This window comes from Tamandua tetradactyla, chromosome 25 (assembly GCF_023851605.1).
Source record: "Tamandua tetradactyla isolate mTamTet1 chromosome 25, mTamTet1.pri, whole genome shotgun sequence".
Classification (NCBI taxonomy): Eukaryota; Metazoa; Chordata; class Mammalia; order Pilosa; family Myrmecophagidae; genus Tamandua; species Tamandua tetradactyla.
Genome location: NC_135351.1, coordinates 45816608 through 45839029, shown reverse-complemented (window position 1 = coordinate 45839029; position 22422 = coordinate 45816608). Strand labels below are relative to the sequence as shown.

Genomic DNA, 22422 nt, shown 5'->3' with positions numbered 1-22422 from the left:
CCCCAGGCAAAGGGGCCCTTCCAGGACCCAGCAGCGCGGCGCCCCTGGGGACCCCGGCTCTGATGTGCACAGTGAGCCCATGTCGCGTGGACCTGCGCTCCTCACACTGGCCCTGCCCACCGGCACCCAGGCCTGCTGCAGCTCCTCTTCGAGTGAGGCTGAGTCTGCAGCCCTGGGGCGCTGAAGTCTGCTCCAGCCAGTAACTCCAGCTCCTGGATGTCCTTTTTTTTTTTTTTTTTTTTTAAATATTTTTATTGATAAAACTTAACATACAAACATATAAACATTCCTAACATACCTACAGTCCATATATGGTGTACAATCAGTGGCCCACAATATCATCACATAGTTGTGTATTCATCACCACGATCATTCTTTAGAACGTTTTGCATCACTCCAGAAAAAGAAACAAGAAACAAGAAACAAGAAAAAACTCATACATACCGCACCCCTTACCCCTCCCTCTCATCGACCACTAGTATTTCCATCTACCCAATTCATTTTCACTTTTGCTGGACCGCACCTTGAGCGGCAGGGAATCCAGCTAAAGATAACTCATCCAACCAGTACTTATCAGTCCACGATGCTTCATGGACACACGTGGCTTGTCTCTAAGTGCTGGGGTGAGGCCTAGAGGCCGGGGATGGGCTGCGGTCTGTCCCCAGTCTGGCCCCACCCTGCCTCGCTCAGCTCCAGGGAGGGGCCCTGGCTAGTGGGCAGGGTGCACAGAGGCCAGCACCCAACGGCATTTACCAGGAGAGACCACGTGGGAGGAAACAGAGCCTTTCACATCTGCAGGACACCACAGAGGTGAGCAAGTCACATCCTCACAGCCTAATTCCATGGCGGTGCTCGAAAATAATGCAAACAAGAAAACGGGAACAAGTGTTAGGCCATAAGCACAAGACCCCACACCCCACTGGAAGCTGGTTTCAAAAGCACTGTGTGCAGCCAGAGGGAGCAGGGACGGGAGCCTGGCCATCTCCAGGACCTAAAGGACAAGCTCATTCCTCTCCAGCCGAGTCACAGATGTACGAAATGGACATTTCATCCAGTTAGAAATGGATCTGTTGAAGCTTTCATTCAACAATCACACATAGATTTCTGCCGAAACATTTCACCAGCACCCTCCCACAGCCTTTTTGGTCTAGCATTTCTTTATTAACTGAATATAACAAACCAGTCCTCAAACAATTGTTCAGCTGATCTAATTTCAAAATCTTACCCATAACGAGAGATTAAAGCCACATATGATAACAACTGGGTAGATTCTCTGAATATAGTAATTTTGTTATGTGACAAAATGACTTAATTATGCCGCCTACCCCTTCCTCCCCAAACACCCTGACCCCTAGCTCACTGGGGCTGCCCACTCAGGTGAGGCTGCCAAGCCGCGTGGCTGTGCCCTCAGGGTGGTTTTTTCTAGACTCCTGGAATAAAGCACTTGAAATGAGAAACCACTTGCTAGCAGACAAAACCCTTCATTCTGCATTAATTCCAGTTAGGAAGCAATATAAAGGCAAAGAGCTGGCAGTGCGGCAGGGGCCGGCAGGACGGCTGGCCTCAGCCCCAACACCCAGCTGGCAGCGTGGGCGGCGCAAAACCAGTGGGATTCTCTGGTTTCCATAACACACAGCTTCCTCAGGCACGGTGTGTTGACATTTCCTCGTGCAACATGACATACAAATGCACGCTCTCCAAGGCACACTGAGTTAGGGCAATGGCTGCACGGTGTGAGCCAAACGCTTACAGCTACCCAGCGCGTCCTTCACTCCAAGGACTCACCAGGTTCCTCCCACGCCCCAGAACAAACAGTTTCGACTCCCCCACACCCCCAGAATAGTTTGCCTCTCCAGAACTGCAGAGATGAAATAACAGTATAAACTCCCATGGAAGACATCTTTCACCGAGGATGTTTTTTCGCTACCTCTCCAAATATTTTAAAGCTTATGGTCTTTTTTCAATGTGGAGAATAATTTTTTAGATGAAAAAGATGACACAAATATCCTCTTAATAGATTCATAGACAATACCAGATTAGCATTTGCTTACTGTCCCCCATCTCAAATCTGTTTTTATCTTGAAGTGTTTTTTTTTAACTATGTATTCTTCATAGAAAATTTGGAATATAAAGAAAAAGATCACCACTAATGCCCACTATCAAGAGGCCACAGCTTAGCCTATGTTCTGCCAGGCACTTTTTAAAATCCCCTTTTCTCTTCATGTTTGAAATCAGTTATAACATATCAACTCTGCAGCCTGCTCTTTTTCTTTATGTCCTTATCTGTGAGTCCATTTCAATGGCTGTGTATCTATATGGCCACTCACTACACATTTAGGTATTGACCAACTCTGCAATATGGTCAGCAATAAAAATGTACATAAATATTTCCACATTATTTTGTCCTTAGGATGAAGCACCATAAAAGGAGAATGAAAGCACAGACCCCTCTCCACCAAGCCTTTAACACTATGTCTCAGGTGTGTTGTTGCTGTTAAAGCAGGGTATATATGCATATTTTGTAAACTCCTCTTTAGCCAAAATATGCATCAGAGAAAATGTGGCCAGGTATGTGTAAAAGTCTCAGCTCACACCTGTATCTGTTCCTTATGGTACTTAGTATAGCTGAGAAACCTGAAGGCGGCCTGCTGGCTTGCAGCCGTGAGTGCACCTGGTCTGACGCTGCCTGGATGCTCGTGGAGGGAGGGGAGGATGCTGGTCAGTGGGACCAATGGGTATGGTCTGTTGCGGTGTCTCTCCCGAGTGGGCAGGGCCGTGCGGTGTCCAGCAGGGCACCGACAGTATGGACCTGGGGTCACCTGGCCTCACCTGGTTTCCCTGGACCTGTAGAATGTTTGCGTTTCTCTGCAATTCCACAGGTAACTGAATGTGCAGCAGGGATAACCCAGGCGGCTCTGTTAACTGGATGTACATAAGGATGTCACTGCTAGCATCAAACTAGAGTTTTAGAAAGTTTTCATGCTCAGTATGAAGAATTAAAACACCGAGTCATCCAACATCCCGCCAGCCAGAAAGATTCATAAAGATCAGCTGAGTGGAGAATAGATCCAAATAGGCGTTCTCCAAGACACTTACTAGTTAGAATGTCAGAGGTCAAAGAGAAAGAGAGGATCTTGAAAGCAGCAAGAGAAAAACAATCCATCACATACAAGGGAAACCCAATAAGACTATGTGTAGATTTCTCAGCAGAAACCATGGAGGCAAGAAGACAGTGGATAATATATTTAAATTATTAAAAAAGAAAAACTGCCAACCAAGAATTCTATATCCAGTAAAATTGTCCTTCAAAAATGAGGGAGAAGATCAGAGAAGATGGCGGCTTAGTAAGACGCATGGGTCTTAGTTCCTCCTCCAGAACAGCAACTAAAGAAACAGAAACAATACGAAACAGCTCCCAGAGCCACGACAAGAGACCAAAAAGACAGCGTACCCCATTCTGGAACGGCTGAACGGGCAGGGAGAATCCGCTGCGGTGAGATACCCGAGGGGCGCGCGTTTTCCTGGCCGGGGCGGCTGGCGACTGGGGTCCCCTCCACGCACGTGGCTCCCCGGTCTGACTGGGAACGTTGGATAGCAGGGCCCTCCTGCCACGCTGGCGTCTCGGGCCAGCTGGGCAATTTGGACCAGCACTCCCCCAAGCCGCGGCGGCCAGCGACCCCCCCTCCACGCGTGGTTTCCTGGGCCGACTGCGAGATTCAGATTGGCAAGTTAAAGGAGCCACAGCATCTTTTACTGGTGGGACTCGCAGACAGACGGGCGCCACGAGTGCCACCTACTGGGGAGGAAAAGAAAAACAGAGCCGAGAGATTTCATAGAAAAACGTTTGAACCAGCCGGGTCCCACACCCAGGGAAATCTGATCAAATGCCCAGACACCAGCAGAAAATAATGGATGACGCTCGGAAAATTGAAGATATGGCCCAGTCAAAGGAACAAACCAATAGTTCAAATGAGATACAGGAGCTGAGACAACTAATGCTGAATATACGAACAGAAATGGAAATATTCTTCAAAAACCAAATCAATAAATTGAGGGAGGACATGAAGAAGACATGGGCTGAACAAAAAGAAGAAATAGAAAATCTGAAAAAACAAATCACAGAACTTATGGGAGTGAAGGACAAAGAAGAAAAAATGGAAAAAACAATGGATACCTACAATGGTAGATCTAAAGAGGCAGAAGCTACAATTAGTGAACTGGAGGATGGAACATCTGAATTCCAAAAAGAAACAGAAACTATAGGGAAAAGAATGGAAAAACTTGAGCAGGGGATCAGGGAACTGAATGACAATATGAAGCGCACAAATATACGTGTTGTGGGTGTCCCAGAAGGAGAAGAGAAGGGAAAAGGAGGAGAAAAACTAATGGAAGAAATTTTCACTGAAAATTTCCCAACTCTTATGAAAGACCTAAATTTACAGATCCAAGAAGTGCAGCGCACCCCAAAGAGAATAGACCCAAATAGGTGTTCTCCAAGGCACTTACTAGTTAGAATGTCAGAGGTCAAAGAGAAAGAGAGGATCTTGAAAGCAGCAAGAGAAAAACAATCTGTCACATACAAGGGAAACCCAATAAGACTATGTGTAGACTTCTCAGCAGAAACCATGGAAGCTAGAAGACAGTGGGATGATATATTTAAACTACTAAAAGAGAAAAACTGCCAACCAAGACTTCTATATCCAGCAAAATTGTCCTTCAAAAATGTCGGAGAAATTAAAACATTTATAGACAAAAAGTCACTGAGAGAATTTGTGACCAAGAGACCAGCTCTGCAAGAAATACTAAAGTGAGCACCAGAGTCAGATACAAAATGACAGAAGAGAGAGGTATGGAGTAAAGTATAGAAAGAAGGAAAATCAGATATGATATATATAATACAAAAGCCAAAATGGTAGAGGAAAATATTATCCAAACAGTAATAACACTAAAAGTTAATGGACTGAATTTCCCAATCAAAAGACATAGACTGGCAGAATGGATTACGACCCAGCAATACCACTGCTAGGTATCTACTCAATGGACTTAAGGGCAAAGACACAGACGGACATTTGCACACCAGTGTTTATAGCAGCATTATCTACAATTGCAAAGAGATGGAAACAGCCAAAATGTCCATCAATAGACGAGTGGCTAAACAAACTGTGGCGTATACCTACGATGGAATATTATGCAGCTTTAAGACAGACTAAACTTATGAAGCATGCAATAACATGGATGGACCTAGAGAACATTATGCTGAGTGAGTCTAGCCAATAACTAAAGGACAAATACTGTATGGTCCCACTGATGTGAACCGACATTCGAGAATCAGCTTGGAATATATCATTGGTAACAGAGACCAGCAGGAGTTAGAAACAGGGTAAGATAATGGGTAACTGGAGCTGAAGGGATACAGACTCTGCAACAGGACTAGATACAAAAACTCAAAAATGGACAGCACAATAATACCTAAGTGTACTGTAACTATGTTGGAACACTGAATGAAGCTGCACCTGAAATATAGTTTTCTGTTTGTTTGTTTGTTTGTATCTTTTGTTTTTGTTTTTTCTTTTTCCTTTATATATATATATATATATTAGTATTATTATTTTAATTCTCTTCTCTATATTGCCATTCTATATCTTTTTCTGCTGTTTTGCTAGTTCTTTTCCTAAATCGATGCAAATGTACTAAAAAATGATGATCATACATTTATGTGACGGTACTAAGAATTACTGAGTGCATGTGTAGAATGGAATGATTTCTAAATGTTGTGTTAATTTCTTTTATTTTTTTGATTAATAAAAAAAAAATTTAAAAAAAAAAGAGGGAGAAACTAAAACATTTTCAGACAAAAAGTCACTGAGAAAATTTGTGACCAAGAGACCAGCTCTGCAAGAAATACTAAAGGTAGCACTGGAGACAGATATGAAAAGACAGAAGAGAGAGGTGTGGAGAAGAGTGTAGAAAGAAGGAAAATTAGATATGATATATAAAATACAAAAGGCAAAATGGTAGAGGAAAATATTATCCAAACAGTAATAACTCTAAATGTTAATGGACTGAATTTCCCAATCAAAAGACATAGACTGGCAGAATGGATTAAAAAACAGGATCTTCTATATGCTGTCTACAGGAAACACATCTTAGACCCAAATATAAACATAGGCTGAAAGTGAAAGGTTGGGAAAAGATATTTCATGCAAATAACAACCAGAAAAGAGCAGGAGTAGCTATACTAATATCCAACAAATTAGACTTCAAATGTAAAACAGTTAAAAGAGACAAGGAAGGATAGTATCTACTAATAAAAGGAACAATTAAACAAGAAGACATAACAATCATAAACATTTATGCACCGAACCAGAATGCCCCAAAATACATGAGGAATACACTGCAAATACTGAAAAGGGAAATAGACACATCTACCATAATAGTTGGAGACTTCAATTCCCCACTCTCATCAATGGACAGAACATCTAAACAGAGGATCAATAAAGAAACAGAGAATTTAAATATTACAATAAATGAGCTAGACTTAACAGACATTTATAGGACATTACACCCCACAACAGCAGGATACACCTTTTTCTCAAGTGCTCATGGATCATTCTCAAAGACAGACCACATGCTGGGTCACAAAGAAAGTCTCAACAAATTTAAAAAAATTGAAATCATACACAATACTTTCTCAGATCATAAAGGAATGAAGTTGGAAATCAATAATAGGCAGATGCCAGAAAATTCACAAATACGTGGAGGCTCAACAACACACTCTTAAACAACCAGTGGGTCAAGGAAGAAATTACAAGAGAAATTAGTAAATATCTCGAGGCGAATGAAAATGAAAACACAACATATTAAAACCTATGGGACGCAGCAAAGGCAGTGCTTAGAGGGAAATTTATTGCCCTAAACGCCTATATCAAAAAAGAAGAAAGGACAAAAATTCGGGAATTAACTGTCCACTTGGAAGAACTGGAGAAAGAACAGCAAACTAACCCCAAAGCAAGCAAAAGGAAAGAAATAACAAAGATTAGAGCAGAAATAAATGAAATTGAAAACATGAAAACAATAGAGAAAATCAATAAGACCAGAAGTTGGTTCTATGAGAAAATCAACAAGATTGATGGGCCCTTAGCAAGATTGACAAAAAGAAGAAGAGAGAGGATGCAAATAAATAAGATCAGAAATGGAAAAGGGAGACATAATCACTGACCTCACAGAAATAAAGGAGGTAATAACAGGATACTATGAACAACTTTATGCTAATAAATACAACAATTTAGATGAAATGGACAAGTTCCTAGAAAGGTATGAACAACCAACTTTGACTCAAGAAGAAATAGATGACCTCAACAAACCAATCACAAGTAAAGAAATTGAATCAGTCATTCAAAAGCTTCCCAAAAAGAAAAGTCCAGGACCAGACGGCTTCACATGTGAATTCTACCAAACATTCCAGAAAGAATTAGTACCAACCCTGCTCAAACTCTTCAAAAAAATCGAAGTGGAGGGAAAGCTACCTAATTCATTCTATGAAGCCAACATCACCCTCATACCAAAACCAGGCAAAGATATTACAAAAAAAGAAAACTACAGACCAATCTCTCTAATGAATATAGATGCAAAAATCCTCAATAAAATTCTAGCAAATCGAATCCAGCCACACATTAAAAGAATTATACATCATGACCAAGTAGGATTCATCCCAGGTATGCAAGGATGGTTCAACATAAGAAAATCAATTAATGTAATACACCATATCAACAAATCAAAGCAGAAAAATCACATGATCATCTCAATTAATACAGAGAAGGCATCTGACAAGATTCAACATCCTTTCCTGTTGAAAACACTTCAGAGGATAGGAATACAAGGGGACTTCCTTAAAATGATAGAGGGAATATATGAAAAACCCACAGCTAATATCATCCTCAATGGGGAAAAATTGAAAACTTTCCAAGATCACGAACAAGACAAGGATGTCCATTATCACCACTATTATTCAACATCGTGTTGGAGGTTCTAGCCAGAGCAATTAGGCAAGAAAAAGAAATACAAGGCATCAAAATTGGAAAGGAAGAAGTAAAACTATCACTGTTTGCAGATGATATGATACTATACATCGAAAACCCGGAAAAATCCACAAGAAAACTACTAGAGCTAATAAACGAGTACAGCAAAGTGGCAGGTTACAAGATCAACATTAAAAAATCTGTAGTGTTTCTATACACTAGCAATGAACAAACTGAGAGGGAAATCAAGAAACAAATTCCATTTACAATTGCAACTAAAAGAATAAAATACTTAGGAATAAATTTAACTAAAGAGACAAAAGACCTATACAAAGAAAACTACAAGAAACTGTTAAAAGAAATCACAGAAGACCTAAATAGATGGAAGGGCATACCATGTTCATGGATTGGAAGACTAAATATAGTTAAGATGTCAATTCTACCTAAATTGATTTACAGATTCAACGCAATACCAATCAAAATCCCAACAACTTATTTTTCAGAAATAGAAAAACCAATAAGCAAATTTATCTGGAAGGGCAGGGTGCCCCAAACTGCTAAAGTATCTTGAGAAAAAAAAACGAAGCTGGAGGTCTCACGCTGCCTGACTTTAAGGCATATTTGAAGCCACAGTGGTCAAAACAGCATGGTACTGGCATAAAGATAGATATATTGACCAATGGAATCGAATAGAGTGCTCAGATATAGACCCTCTCATCTATTGACATTTGATCTTTGATAAGGCAGTCAAGCCAACTTACCTGGAACAGAACAGTCTCTTCAATAAATGGTGCCTAGAGAACTGGATATCCATATGCAAAAGAATGAAAGAGGACCCGTATCTCACACCCTATACAAAAGTTAACTCAAAATGGATCAAAGATCTAAACATTAGGTCTAAGACCATAAAACAGTTAGAGGAAAATGTAGGGAGATATCTTATGAATCTTACAATTGGAGGCGGTTTTATGGACCTTAAACCTAAAGCAAGAGCACTGAAGAAAGAAAGAAAGAAATGGGAGCTCCTCAAAATTAAACACTTTTGTGCATCAAAGAACTTCATCAAGAAAGTAAAAAGACAGCCTACACAATGGGAGACAATATTTGGAAACGACATATCAGATAAAGGTCTAGTATCCAGAATTTATAAAGAGTTTGTTCAACTCAACAACAAAAAGACAGCCAATCCAATTACAAAATGGGAAAAAGACTTGAACAGACACTTCTCAGAAGAGGAAATACAAATGGCCAAAAGGCACATGAAGAGATGCTCAATGTCCCTGGCCATTAGAGAAATGCAAATCAAAACCACAATGAGATATCATCTCACACCCACCAGAATGGCCATTATCAACAAAACAGAAAATGACAAGTGCTGGAGAGGATGTGGAGAAAGAGGCACACTTATCCACTGTTGGTAGGAATGTCAAATGGTGCAACCACTGTGGAAAGCAGTTTGGTGGTTCCTCAAAAAGATGAATATAGAATTGCCATATGACCCAGCAATACCATTGCTAGGTATCTACTCAAAGGACTTAAGGGCAAAGACACAAACGGACATTTGCACCCCAATGTTTATAGCAGCGTTATTTACAATTGCAAAGAGATGGAAACAGCCAAAATGTCTATCAACCGACAAGTGGTTAAACAAACTGTGGTATATACATACGATGGAATATTATGCAGCTCTAAGACAGAATAAACTTATGAAGTATGTAATAACATGGATGGACCTAGAGAACATTATTCTGAGTGAGACTAGCCAAAAACTAAAGGACAAATACTGTATGGTCCCACTGATGTGAACCGACATTAGTGAATCAACTTGGAATATGTCATTGATAACAGAGACCATCAGGAGATAGAAATAGGGTAAGATAGTGGGTAATTGGAGCTGAAGGGATACGGACTGTGCAACAGGACTGGATACAAAAACTCAGAAATGGACAGCACAATACTACTTAATTGTAATGTAATTATGTTAAAACATTGAATGAAGGTGCATGTGAGAATGATAGAGGGAGGAGGGCTGGGGACACAAATGTAATCAGAAAGAATGATAGATGTTAAAGATCGAGATGGTATAATCTAGGAACGCCTAGAGTGTATAATAATAGTGAAATGTACAATGTAAAAAAAAAAAAGATCAGCTGAGTGTCCGTTCTGATCTCTCTGCACAGACAGACAGATGGACAGTGGTTATTTTTCATAGTAGATATTTGATTTAATAATTTAATTCTACTTAAATATAACCAAAGTAAAACTAAAGGAACTGTATTTTCAAATATACTTTCTTTACTAAAAATAGATATCATTTCTGAAAATATCTTCCTAAGGACAAGGAAACGCTGTATGGGAAACCCCGAGGTGGAGGTCACTTTTGTGAGCCTGCGTCTCAACATCAGCGAGTGCAGGAGTGACTCTCAGCTGGGACGGGTCAGGAAAGCAGCTCTCCCATTGCCAGGGATGAGCATTCCCATAGCCTGGCTTTTACCTTAATTGTTTCCCACACGTAATTCGCACAAAGGTTTAGTGTTGGTTGTGTGTTTAGATGGATTTAAAGCTCAGTATTAATTTTTTACCATGGCCACTCTTTTTTTTGGCTCTTTATTTTGATTCATTACTTAGCTGGTTGAATTTCATCATCAAGCATTTTAGGTTAGTGCTATACGTGTTGACTTCTTTTGGTTTGAGAACATCTACCACAGCCTCTGTTCTGGAAACCCCCCGCCGGGCATAGCCCGGCTCCAGTCCGCTGCTCCCAGGGGCGGACGTGCTTTCCCTTCCAACACGCCTGATTTTGGACACGTGCTTGTATCCTGCGACCTTACTAAATCCACTTACTTCTATTGCTTTTGGTTTGCTGTAGATTTCTTCAGCGTTTCCTTCATAAACGATCACGTCATCTCTGAACAGAATAGTCCTCTCCAGTCTTTCCCTTTTCTTATCTTTAGTACTACGGAGGATGCACCCGCACTGTTTCTGATTTTAGGGTCAAATGTTCCATTTCCTGCCCAATTCTGCCATTAGCTGTGGGTTTCTTGTGCATGCTCTTAGATTAAGACATTTCCTTCTAATCTTAGCTTGGTGAGAATGTTCTCTCCCCACCACTCTTCACATATATTGTTGTATTCAATTTGCTAATATGTTGTTAAATTTTGCATCTATGGTAAAGCGTTAGGGATGTAGCTTCCTTTTCTTGTTTGTTTGGTCAGATTTTTAGTATCAAGGTTATGATGGTCTCATAAAATGAGTGAGAAGTGTCCCCCCCACACTTTGTGAAAGATTAGTATTATTTATTCATTAAAATGTTGCCAGTATTTATCAATTTATAAGCATCTGAGCCTGGAGCTTTATTTATGGTAGGGTTTAATATAACTTTCCTAAAAAAGATACAGGCCTCAAAAAAAAAAGAAAAGATACAGGCTTCTTTAGAGTTTTCCATTTCATCATGTGTCATTTATGTGTTCTAAGAAAATTCCATTTAATAACTTTATCAGATTTACTGGGCACAAAGTTGTTCACCACAGCCTTTTATTAAATCTTTCTTTCATTCCTGGCTGTTGATCATTTCTATTCACACCCTTTGCTGTTCACTAGTTTTGCTTGAGTTTTATCAATTAAGAAAAGACTTTTGTTTTGGCCTTGCTATTTTCTTCTCTCTGTTTAACTGTTGTCTATTTCACTGAATCTTGCCATTTCGTTGCTTCTACTTAAAGTAGAGACTTAAGATCACTGGTTTTAAATTATTCTTCTTCTCCATTATAAGCATTCAAAGTACATATTTCCCTTTGTGACTCACAAATTATGAAGTATTTTCATTATATTCAGTTCAAAATATTTAAAAATTTTTATTTCCATGTCAGGAAAGATTTTGATCATTATTTCTTCAAATACTTTGTGAGTTTTTTCTTTTAACACCGTTCCAGAGGTCCCTGGAGTTCTTTCCATTTTCCCCCCTATCTCTGTCCTCCCTGCTGTTCAGACCGTGTGACATCTACTCATCAGCCTCCAGGCCCACTCGCCTTTTGCAAGCTCCTGTGATGCTATGAATCTACGCAGCAACTTATGGCTGTTTGGTGCTCCAGGCCGTCCCGCTCAGTCCTCCGGCAACAGCCAGCGCGGGCACGAGGCCTCCTGGGGCTCCCGGGAAGGGCCGGCACCGTGTGCCCCAGCCGGGTGGGTGCCTGGGCCTCGGCTGAAAGCCCGGGAGACAGAGGGCGTGGCCCTTCCCTCAGGCCTGCAGGGCCAGACTGTCTCAGTGCCCGGGAACAGCAGCCTCTCGCATCCGACCAAGTTCCAAACCGTTTTGCCATATGTTGTCAAGCTGAAATTCAGGCCATACCTCCTTCAGCTTCTGTGCCTGCTCTGGGAATATGCTTGTTTCCAGGGCTGCTCGGTCGGGCCCAACAGAGGCAGCGTGTCCCCAGGAGACCCCGTGTTCTGCCCTCCAGAACTTTCATGAACTCCTGGCGCTCCCATCACTCGTCACAGAGAGCACACAGGTTCTTGTCCAGTGGTAGCTTTCACAGCCCTCATCGTGAGACAGCTGGCCTCCCCGGGGCCTCCGACCTGACGCTGTGCCACGGAAGGAGGCCTGGGGACACCTAGCATCTCTGGTCCCCTTCCTCATGCGTGCCCTCTGCCCTAAGTACCGTTCCTGCTCCAGGACCACTGGCCACTGGAACCTGGGACCATGCCTTCCCTTTCTGGCCGTGTCTGCGGTTGGGACAATGGGAGGCAGCAGGGGCCCTTGAGTTTGGGGACACCAGTCCAGATGTGTTCCACAGGCTGCCCTCTCGGTCAGGGCACCCCTGCCCAGCAGGATGTCCAGCTGCCCGGCTGCTCAATGAGGAGATGCCCTTGCTTCTGATTGCAGTGGTCATCCCTGTGACGGCAGCTCCACCAAGGAAAGGGTCTGATGTCCCTGCGGAGCTCAGTTCCAGGCACGGAGCAGTTTAGACCGTCAGACAACAAAGGACAGCGCCCTTGTGGTGGAGGCTGTCTAATTCTCCCCAACTGGAGCAACCCCGTGAAGTTTCTGAATTATGTGGACTCTCACGGCTTCTTCAAAATTAAGCACATCATCTGTATTTTTCCTTGAGTTTTTTCTATCCACTGTGTTCCATATCTTACTTTCCTAAACAAGGCTTCATAAAAGAAAGACAAACAGAATTGTAACTTCAGATATTAGAATGTGACATTTATAGCAAAAAGTCACAGCTTAACAGTGATAAAAGGACTTGTTAACACACAGTAGGAAGAGGCGGCCGAAAAGTGAACTGATCTTTGTTTCTGCCTAAAGAGGTTCAATAATTAGAGAAAAGCAGCAATATCAGCTTTCTCACGTCACAGAGAGAGACAATGCCATTCTTTCACAGAGGATAAAGACAAAAGTATGCATATTAAATAAACCACCAGGGTGGTAAGGGACTAAACTTCGGCCTGAAATACATGACAACACAGAAGGAAAGATTCACATACAACATAACAGCAGTAGTGAAGGATCTGAAGTGGTATTAAGCGGAAGGGATTTGATTTATTCTTCAAGGAATCCAAGGCAAAAACTTGGACCAAGAAAACTCTCTTGTCTTTATCCTCTGCGAAAGGATGGCATTGTCTCTCTCTGTGACGTGAGAAAGCTGATATTGCTGCTTTTCTCTAATTATTGAACCTCTTTCAGCAGAAACAAAGATCAGTTCACTTTTCGGCCGCCTCTTCCTACTGTGTGTTAACAAGTCCTGTTATCACTGTTAAGCTGTGACTTTTTGCACACTTTAATAGCCACTAAAACCTAGAATATCCATCTCTGGTCACCACATGGAATGCAAATTCCGGGATCTGGACACAGAAACAACCTGCTGGCCAAGCCCCGTGTCCCTGCCCACGCCCATCAGCTCCGTGGTATGTGCATGAGCTGACGGGGAAACTTGCTGCCACCGGGCCTTGCTACGACACCCAGCAGCTGTACAGCTTCACAAACAAGAAAAGAAAACACACAAATACAGGCCTATTCAGCAAAAAGGTGACCACATATACATCACCTTAAATGGATGGAACTCTGTAAAGAAATGCCAATACCTGATGGTAAACCTTCAGCTAAAACAATCCCTTTTCATTCTTGAACACCTAGCGCTTTTGTCTTCAACTTTTTTGCCTGCTTCTGTTCTATAAAATTCATAAAACTTAACGTCAGTTACGTCTAGTATATCACATAATATTACATTAAACTCTTCGTAACATCTCAAAGAGCATTTTCTATAGAATAAAAGGTACTAAATAAATCTAGCATAAAATAAAGGCAGAACATAAATTGCCACATTTACAGTTCTGCTTAAACAATAGTGGACAAAGGCATTGCTTCAGTGATACAACTTTAATTAGGATGATCCTGCTTTAGCTATGTTAGGAAGCAAACGTACCAAGTTATTTCTAGAAAGATCATTGCACATCATTTTAATGCAAGAAACAGGTGATTATATAGAATGATAAATGGAATATAAAGCAGACTTTGCTAAGAATACTTTATTATGAAATGACAGAAAATACATTCAGAAATAAATTCATTTTTTGAATAAGCAACAAACCATTAATCTTCAGATTTTAGTCATCCTGAAAAAGAAAGAGAATTCATTAGAAGAACTGAATGGTATAATTGTTTTAAAGTGCCTGCCTATAGAAGTTAGCTCTTGACCAACAAAGGTCAGTAATCTTCATTCATTCGGGAAGTACTAAGGTTACCTGTTAAATGCCACACTGCCCTGTCGCCTCATCTCTTTCAAGACAGGCCGGGAGGTGAGCACAGAGACAGACTTCTACTCCTTCAACAGCCACACCGGGAGGTGAGCACAGAGACGGGCTGCTACTCCTTAAATGGCCACACCAGGAGGTGAGAACAGAGATGGACGTCTGTGGAACCACAGCCACACCGGGAGGTGAGAACAGAGACGGGCTTCTACTCCTTCAACGGCCACACTGGGAGGTGAGCACAGAGAAGGGCTGCTACTCCTTCAACGGCCACACCGGGAGGTGAGCACAGAGACGGGCTGCTACTCCTTCAACAGCCACACCAGGAGGTGAGCACAGAGAGGGGCTTCTACTCCTTCAACAGTCACACCGGGAGGTGAGCACAGAGATGGACTTCTGTGGACCCACAGTCACACTGGGAGGTGAGGACTTCAACAGCCACATTTTGCGTTCAATATTGGTGAATATAAAGTAAAAATATCAGCACCATTTTACTGAGTTTGATAATGAATTAAAATAATTTTATAAATTAAAATACTAGCTAAATTTATTTTAGCTGTGGACCAAAATAAAGGTATTTCTTTTGTTTTTCAAAAAATCGAACAACAAAAATATTAGTTAATAAATTTGATACACACATTTTCATCCATATGGCTCAATCTCTCAAGGGACTCCTGTGAATTTATTTTTCAACTTCTGAATGTAAAAGTAGTGGGATGCAACATAATCGAAGTGGAGGGAAAACTACCTAATTCATTCTATGAAGCCAACATCACCCTCATACCAAAACCAGGAAAAGATATTACAAAAAAAGAAAACTACAGACCAATCTCTCTAATGAATACAGATGCAAAAATCCTCAATAAAATTCTAGCAAATCGCATCCAACAACACATTAAAAGAATTATACATCATGACCAAGTAGGATTCATCCCAGGTATGCAAGGATGGTTCAACATAAGAAAATCAATTAATGTAATACACCATATCAACAAATCAAAGCAGAAAAATCACATGATCATCTCAATTGATGCAGAGAAGGCATTTGACAAGATTCAACATCCTTTCCTGCTGAAAACACTTCAAAAGATAGGAATACAAGGGAACTTCCTTAAAATGATAGAGGGAATATATGAAAAACCCACAGCTAATATCATCCTCAATGGGGAAAAATTGAAAACTTTCCCCCTAAGATCAGGAACAAGACAAGGATGTCCACTATCACCACTATTATTCAACATTGTGTTGGAAGTTCTAGCCAGAGCAATTAGGCAAGAAAAAGAAATACAAGGCATCAAAATTGGAAAGGAAGAAGTAAAACTATCACTGTTTGCAGACGATATGATACTATATGTAGAAAACCCAGAAAAATCCACAACAAAATTACTAGAGCTAATAAATGAGTACAGCAAAGTAGCAGGCTACAAGATCAACATTCAAAAATCTGTAGCTTTTCTATACACTAGTAATGAACAAGCTGAGGCGGAAATCAAGAAACGAATCCCATTTACAATCGCAACTAAAAGAATAAAATACCTAGGAATAAATTTAACTAAAGAGACAAAAAACCTACATAAAGAAAACTACAAAAAACTGTTAAAAGAAATCACAGAAGACCTAAATAGATGGAAGGGCATACCGTGTTCATGGATTGGAAGACTAAATATAGTTAAGATGTCAATCCTACCTAAATTGATTTACAGATTCAATGCAATACCAATCAAAATCCCAACAACTTATTTTTCAGAAATAGAAAAACCAATAAGCAAATTTATCTGGAAGGGCAGGGTGCCCCGAATTGCTAAAAACATCTTGAGGAAAAAAAACGAAGCTGGAGGTCTCGCGCTGCCTGACTTTAAGGCATATTATGAAGCCACAGTGGTCAAAACAGCATGGTATTGGCATAAAGATAGATATATCGACCAATGGAATCGAATAGAGTGCTCAGATATAGACCCTCTCATCTATGGACATTTGATCTTTGATAAGGCAGTCAAGCCAACTCACCTGGGACAGAGCAGTCTCTTCAATAAATGGTGCCTAGAGAACTGGATATCCATATGCAAAAGAATGAAAAAAGACCCATCTCTCACACCCTATACAAAAGTTAACTCAAAATGGATCAAAGATCTAAACATTAGGTCTAAGACCATAAAACAGATAGAGGAAAATGTTGGGAGATATCTTATGGATCTTACAACTGGAGGTGGTTTTATGGACCTTAAACCTAAAGCAAGAACACTGAAGAAGGAAATAAATAAATGGGAGCTCCTCAAAATTAAACACTTTTGTGCATCAGAGAACTTCATCAAGAAAGTAGAAAGACAGCCTACACAATGGGAGACAATATTTGGAAACGACATATCAGATAAAGGTCTAGTATCCAGAATTTATAAAAAGATTATTCAACTCAACAACAAAAAGACAGCCAACCCAATTACAAAATGGGAAAAAGACTTAAACAGACACCTACCAGAAGAAGAAATACGGATGGCCAAGAGGCACATGAAGAGATGCTCAATGTCCCTGGCCATTAGAGAAATGCAAATCAAAACCACAATGAGATATCATCTCACACCCACCAGAATGGCCATTATCAACAAAACAGAAAATGACAAGTGCTGGAGAGGATGCGGAGAAAGAGGCACACTTATCCACTGTTGGTGGGAATGTCAAAGGGTGCAACCACTGTGGAAGGCAGTTTGGCGGTTCCTCAAAAAGCTGAATATAGAATTGCCATACGACCCAGCAATACCATTGCTAGGTATCTACTCAAAGGACTTAAGGGCAAAGACACAAACGGACATTTGCACACCAATGTTTATAGCAGCGTTATTTACAATTGCAAAGAGATGGAAACAGCCAAAATCTCCATCAACAGAAGAGTGGCTAAACAAACTGTGGTATATACATACGATGGAATATTATGCAGCCTTAAGACAAGATAAACTTATGAACCATGTAATAACATGGATGGACCTAGAGAATATTATGCTGAGTGAATCCAGCCAAAAGCTAAAGGACAAATACTGTATGGTCCCACTGATGTGAACGGACATTCGAGAATAAACTTGAAATATGTCATTGGTAATAGAGTTCAGCAGGAGTTAGAAACAGGGTAAGACAATGGGTAATTGAAGGTGAAGGGATACAGACTGTGCAACAGGACTAGATACAAAAACTCAAAAATGGACAGCACAATAATACCTAATTGTAAAGTAATCATGTTAAAATACTGAATGAAGCTGCATCTGAGCTATAGGGTTTTTTTTCTTTTTGTTTGCTTGTTGGTTTTTTTGTTGTTGTTGTTTTTTACTATTACTACTACTTTTATTTCTTTTCTTTATATTAACATTTTATATCTTTTTCTGTTGTGTTGCTAGTTCCTCTAAACTGATACAAATGTACTAAGAAACAATGATCATGCATCTATGTGATGATGTTAAGAATTACTGAGTGCATATGTAGAATGGTATGATTTCTAAATGTTGTGTTAATTTCTTTTTTTTTTTCTTTCCGTTAATAAAAAAATTAAAAAAAAAAAAAAAAAAAAAGTAGTGGGATGATGGCGCAAGAGAAAAGGACCACAGTAAGAGAAACAGGGATGCCCGAGACCCCCGATGGAATGTGCGGGGGCAGCTGCCCACCCGAGACCAGGGTGCGGATCGTCCCCAGGCTGCAGGTGCCCCACGGAACCACTCTGCAGAGGCCACCAAACCTCCAGACACACCATTTCAGGTCTTGAAAAACAGAGGGGTTCCTTTAGAACTGTATGATTTAATGAGTTACTCAATTAGAACGAAGTGACAAAGAAAAGGTAAGCTGAGTAGAATACCCTGGTCTCACATATGAGAGAACTTATGAAAATGGCACTTGGATTAATGAACAACATTATCTTCATTTAAAGTGACATCAAAATTACTTTAGTTTTTGATACTTAAACATTACTCAAATAAATCCTAATTCAGAATCTGGAAGACAAAGGGGCCTCGGAGGTGTAAGCTCCCTGACACCAACAGGCACCCTATGAAAACTTCAGAGGGAGCAATATTTGTTTGGGACAACACTGAGGTCACTACAATTTGGAATCCTTATTCTTATATCTTTGATATTATTTTCCCCTTATAGCTTCATGTAATCAACAAATTTAGTAACCATATCTTTTATATGAAAAAAGCAATGAAATGGGACATAGGCTGTCATATGCCATAGAATCCAGCTAGAAATCTATGTCCAGGACAAAGGAGAATCACAGTGATAACTTTAGAAACAATCATGCACTTTCAAATCCACGAAACAGTGCTAGCATGTGGCCGATTTGTAAGGATATTATGCCAAATTTGATTACTACTTTGATAACAAAGACATGCATTTTAGTACAGTTTTTATACAAACTAAAACAAGAAACTCTTACAGAATTGTTTATTCCAGATTGTTATAAAACATAAATGAGTTAATTAAATTGACAACCAATCTCACTTCCTAAGAGATTTAGGAGTTGCTAACACTACAGAAGCTGGTGGCTTTGGAAAAGCTGGTTCTTAAGATCCGACTAACAAACATTAATCATGGGGTCCAGATGGGCTGACGAAGTGCCCCCTGGGCACGTGCACCTGTGCCCCCCCGCCACCTCCCCTAGGGGGGCCGAGGCGGCCGTACAGCCCGAGTGCAAACGACTGGGCCGCAGCCCACAGCTAGGAAGTTAGGCTCAGGGGGCCAGGCACCCGCCCTTCTCCAGGGAACACGGCCTCAAGGAAGGCAGACTTCCAGGCTCTCAGAGGTCCCCAGGCTGGGGGGAACTCGCAGGGCATCACAGAGGCAGGATGGGGCCTGGCTGCAGACAGACCTCTTTACCTATCTTGAAAGAGGCCCAGCCCAGGCTGAGGGGACACAACACTGGGTGCACAGGCGGGCTCTGTGCCCAACAGAGCCCCTCACCCCACATCTCCTTGCCCCAACACAGGGAAACGCGGTTGGGGTCACTGGGTGGAGCATATGGGAAAAATTATTTGTAAAGGGCAAGGAAAACTGAAATTGCTGAGCCTCCTCAGCCTTCCCATCTTCCACGCTTGGGTCAGATGTCACTGTGGGGTAAAGCCCACCCTGGCCCCAACACCTTGATCCCACAGCTGGAACCTAAAGGGACAAAGTCCTAGGGCCCTGAAGGGCTGGTTACGGCCCAGTTTCCCTCTCCCTACGAAGCCAAGGCCAAGAGAAGGGGGTTCTGAGAGGCCAAGCACAGGCTCCCACACTTCTGACCTGGGACTGAAAACCTTAACCCTGACAGAGCTCCTGGGGACAGCTGTGCATTTTCTTCCAGTGCTCCCTTGACAGCTTACGTGCTTTTCAACAGCATGATTTATGCTATCTTATTACGAACTAGGTACTAATGCAGGTACGTTAACTAATGCAACCTTCATTTTAGGTGCAGAAACCTGACAGCCTAAATGGGTACATCTCCTGTGAATGAAGAAAAATGTGAGAAATCAGCTATCGAGTTCTAGATGCCTAAATCTTAGGATTAATAAAAATACTCAAAAGAATTCAACTGACTACAAAGGCTCTACAGAAAGTAGGGTATATATCAAAGGTTCCCAACATGAGAAATAATTAGGCATTTCTGTGAACAAACACAATTTTGAAAGGTTGACTAAAGACCTGTTTCCCAAAAAATCTAACTGTAAACTGGCATGACAAAAGAAAACTGGTCAATAACTTAGAAAGCAAGAAAATTATCAAAGATCCATCCATTTAAAAGCAACCTACTATGTTAGTGAAGTCTTTCAAATATTTAAGCTTGGATATTCCCTTTATTTACTATCCAAAACACAGAAAAAATATAATTATGCCCTTTCACAACAGGTACGATTTCAAGGTAACTCAATTCTAAACGCTGTTTAGTAAACTGCATGCAGGAAACTCCCTTCTAATATTTTACATCGCATGACAATAAAAAAGTCCCTACATTAAAATTAAGATAGAGTATCTTACAAAGGAAATTCGTTGCAAAAGTTTTCTGTTGTGGGCCAACACACAACTGAAGCGATTTTTTACCAACTGATTCACCAAAAACCAAAGAAATACAAAGAGGTAAATAACTGATTATCAGTATGCGAAGAGCCCTCTGCCCAAGAGCAGACAATCATATTTTCAATGACCCCATCAAAATCACCAAACAGGGCTCAACTTACAACATGGACGCTGCTTCTAAGACTTTTTGTAAATTTCGGTTAACTATAAATATCAAGCATTATTGATTGAGACAAACAAGAGCTATTCAACAGAAATTCAAATAGTTTAATGCAATTCAAGGAATATGTGGTGAGAATTGGGGGGGGTCAAATAGGTAATAAAATAACTGTGCAATAAAAATTTTGGATTTAAATCAAGCATTACATTTATTCTTTTTCTAACACACTGTTTCTCAAGCCTTTAAAAAATTGTGGACACAACATCCACTTTTTTTGTGACCAAACCCTCCCCCCACCAAATTCGGATTGATGACACATTACGTACCCAAATTTTGAAAATATATTGGCTCCCTAATTTTAAACCTCTGAGTAATTTCTTTCAAAGTATATCCACAAAGTACTCGAAGTACTAGTGTAGTTCTTTATCCTTCATCTTTACTCTGAGGTGTGGGTCCTAGAAAACTTCCATACAGCCTGCAGGAATTCAGAGTACAGACTAAAATGTTACTCCCAAAGAAGACAGTTTCTTTGAACGTGCGGTCGAGTGAATAAAGATAGGGGACAACTATACAGGAAAAAATGCCTTTAAAACTTAACTTGAGAATTACACAATAACATTGTTCATGGAATAAACTGAACCCTGCTTTATTTTAAAACAAAGCAACAGTACAAAATAATAGAAAATTCACACTGTAAATCACAGAAAGAATTGCAAAAGACGTTTATTTATTTTTTTGGGTGCATGGTCCAGGAAACAAACCAAGCCTCCCACATGGAAGGTGGGCATTCTACCACTGGACACCGTGCAAATGATCTTCAATGATGATTTTTGTAATGAGTTTAGAAGAGACACAGCCCAAAAGATTACTGCTTAGCACAAATAATAACAAATTAATAAATGCAAGACATAAGGCACTGGCTAATTTTCCGGTGTTAGGTTAGCAGTACATATAGCGAGGCAAGAGATTAGAAACAAAGCAGAAACTGTATTTCCTACCTATATCACTGGCTACCCTCGTGGAAAACTTTCTGTCTTGGGTCTTCACTGAAAATAATATTTTTACAATAACGTCAAGATTCATTCACATAAATTTAGGAATTAAACATAAATAAAAGAACATGCATTAAAATAAAGACACCATATACTCTTTTCTATAAAATTATTCACTTTTTGTTCCACGTGAGTGAAGGACAAGGGTCAGTCAGGGCAGTGGGTGTCGTAGGAAAACTATAAAGAAACAACCTGGGAATGTCCAAACAGCTCCCACATTCCAACAGAGAATACAAAGATCACCTGGAACCTCTAAACAAGCTCCTACGTCACCAAGAAGAATTGAGATCACCTGGGAGTCTCTAAACACCTCCCAGAATCTGGACAAAAAAGAGCTATCATTACACAGGTAACAATTCTTACAACATTACGGAGGAATCGTGATCTAGGGCAGGACTTTCCAGGGCAGACTAAG

The 22422-nt window shown here is 40.6% G+C and overlaps 1 protein-coding gene across 3 annotated transcripts in view; it reads right to left on the bottom strand.

Annotated features, from left to right (window-relative positions):
- Window positions 1-22422, bottom strand: part of STXBP5 (syntaxin binding protein 5) — a 192483-nt gene that overhangs the window by 33671 nt on the left and 136390 nt on the right. For 2 of the 3 annotated variants that reach the window (XM_077143412.1, XM_077143414.1), the window contains one exon: window positions 21954-22001. The exons of the other annotated variant lie outside the window; for it this stretch is intronic. In XM_077143412.1, coding sequence (XP_076999527.1) covers window positions 21954-22001 — 48 coding nt within the window. The remainder of the gene's footprint in view (window positions 1-21953; window positions 22002-22422) is intronic. 3 annotated transcript variants of the gene reach the window in all.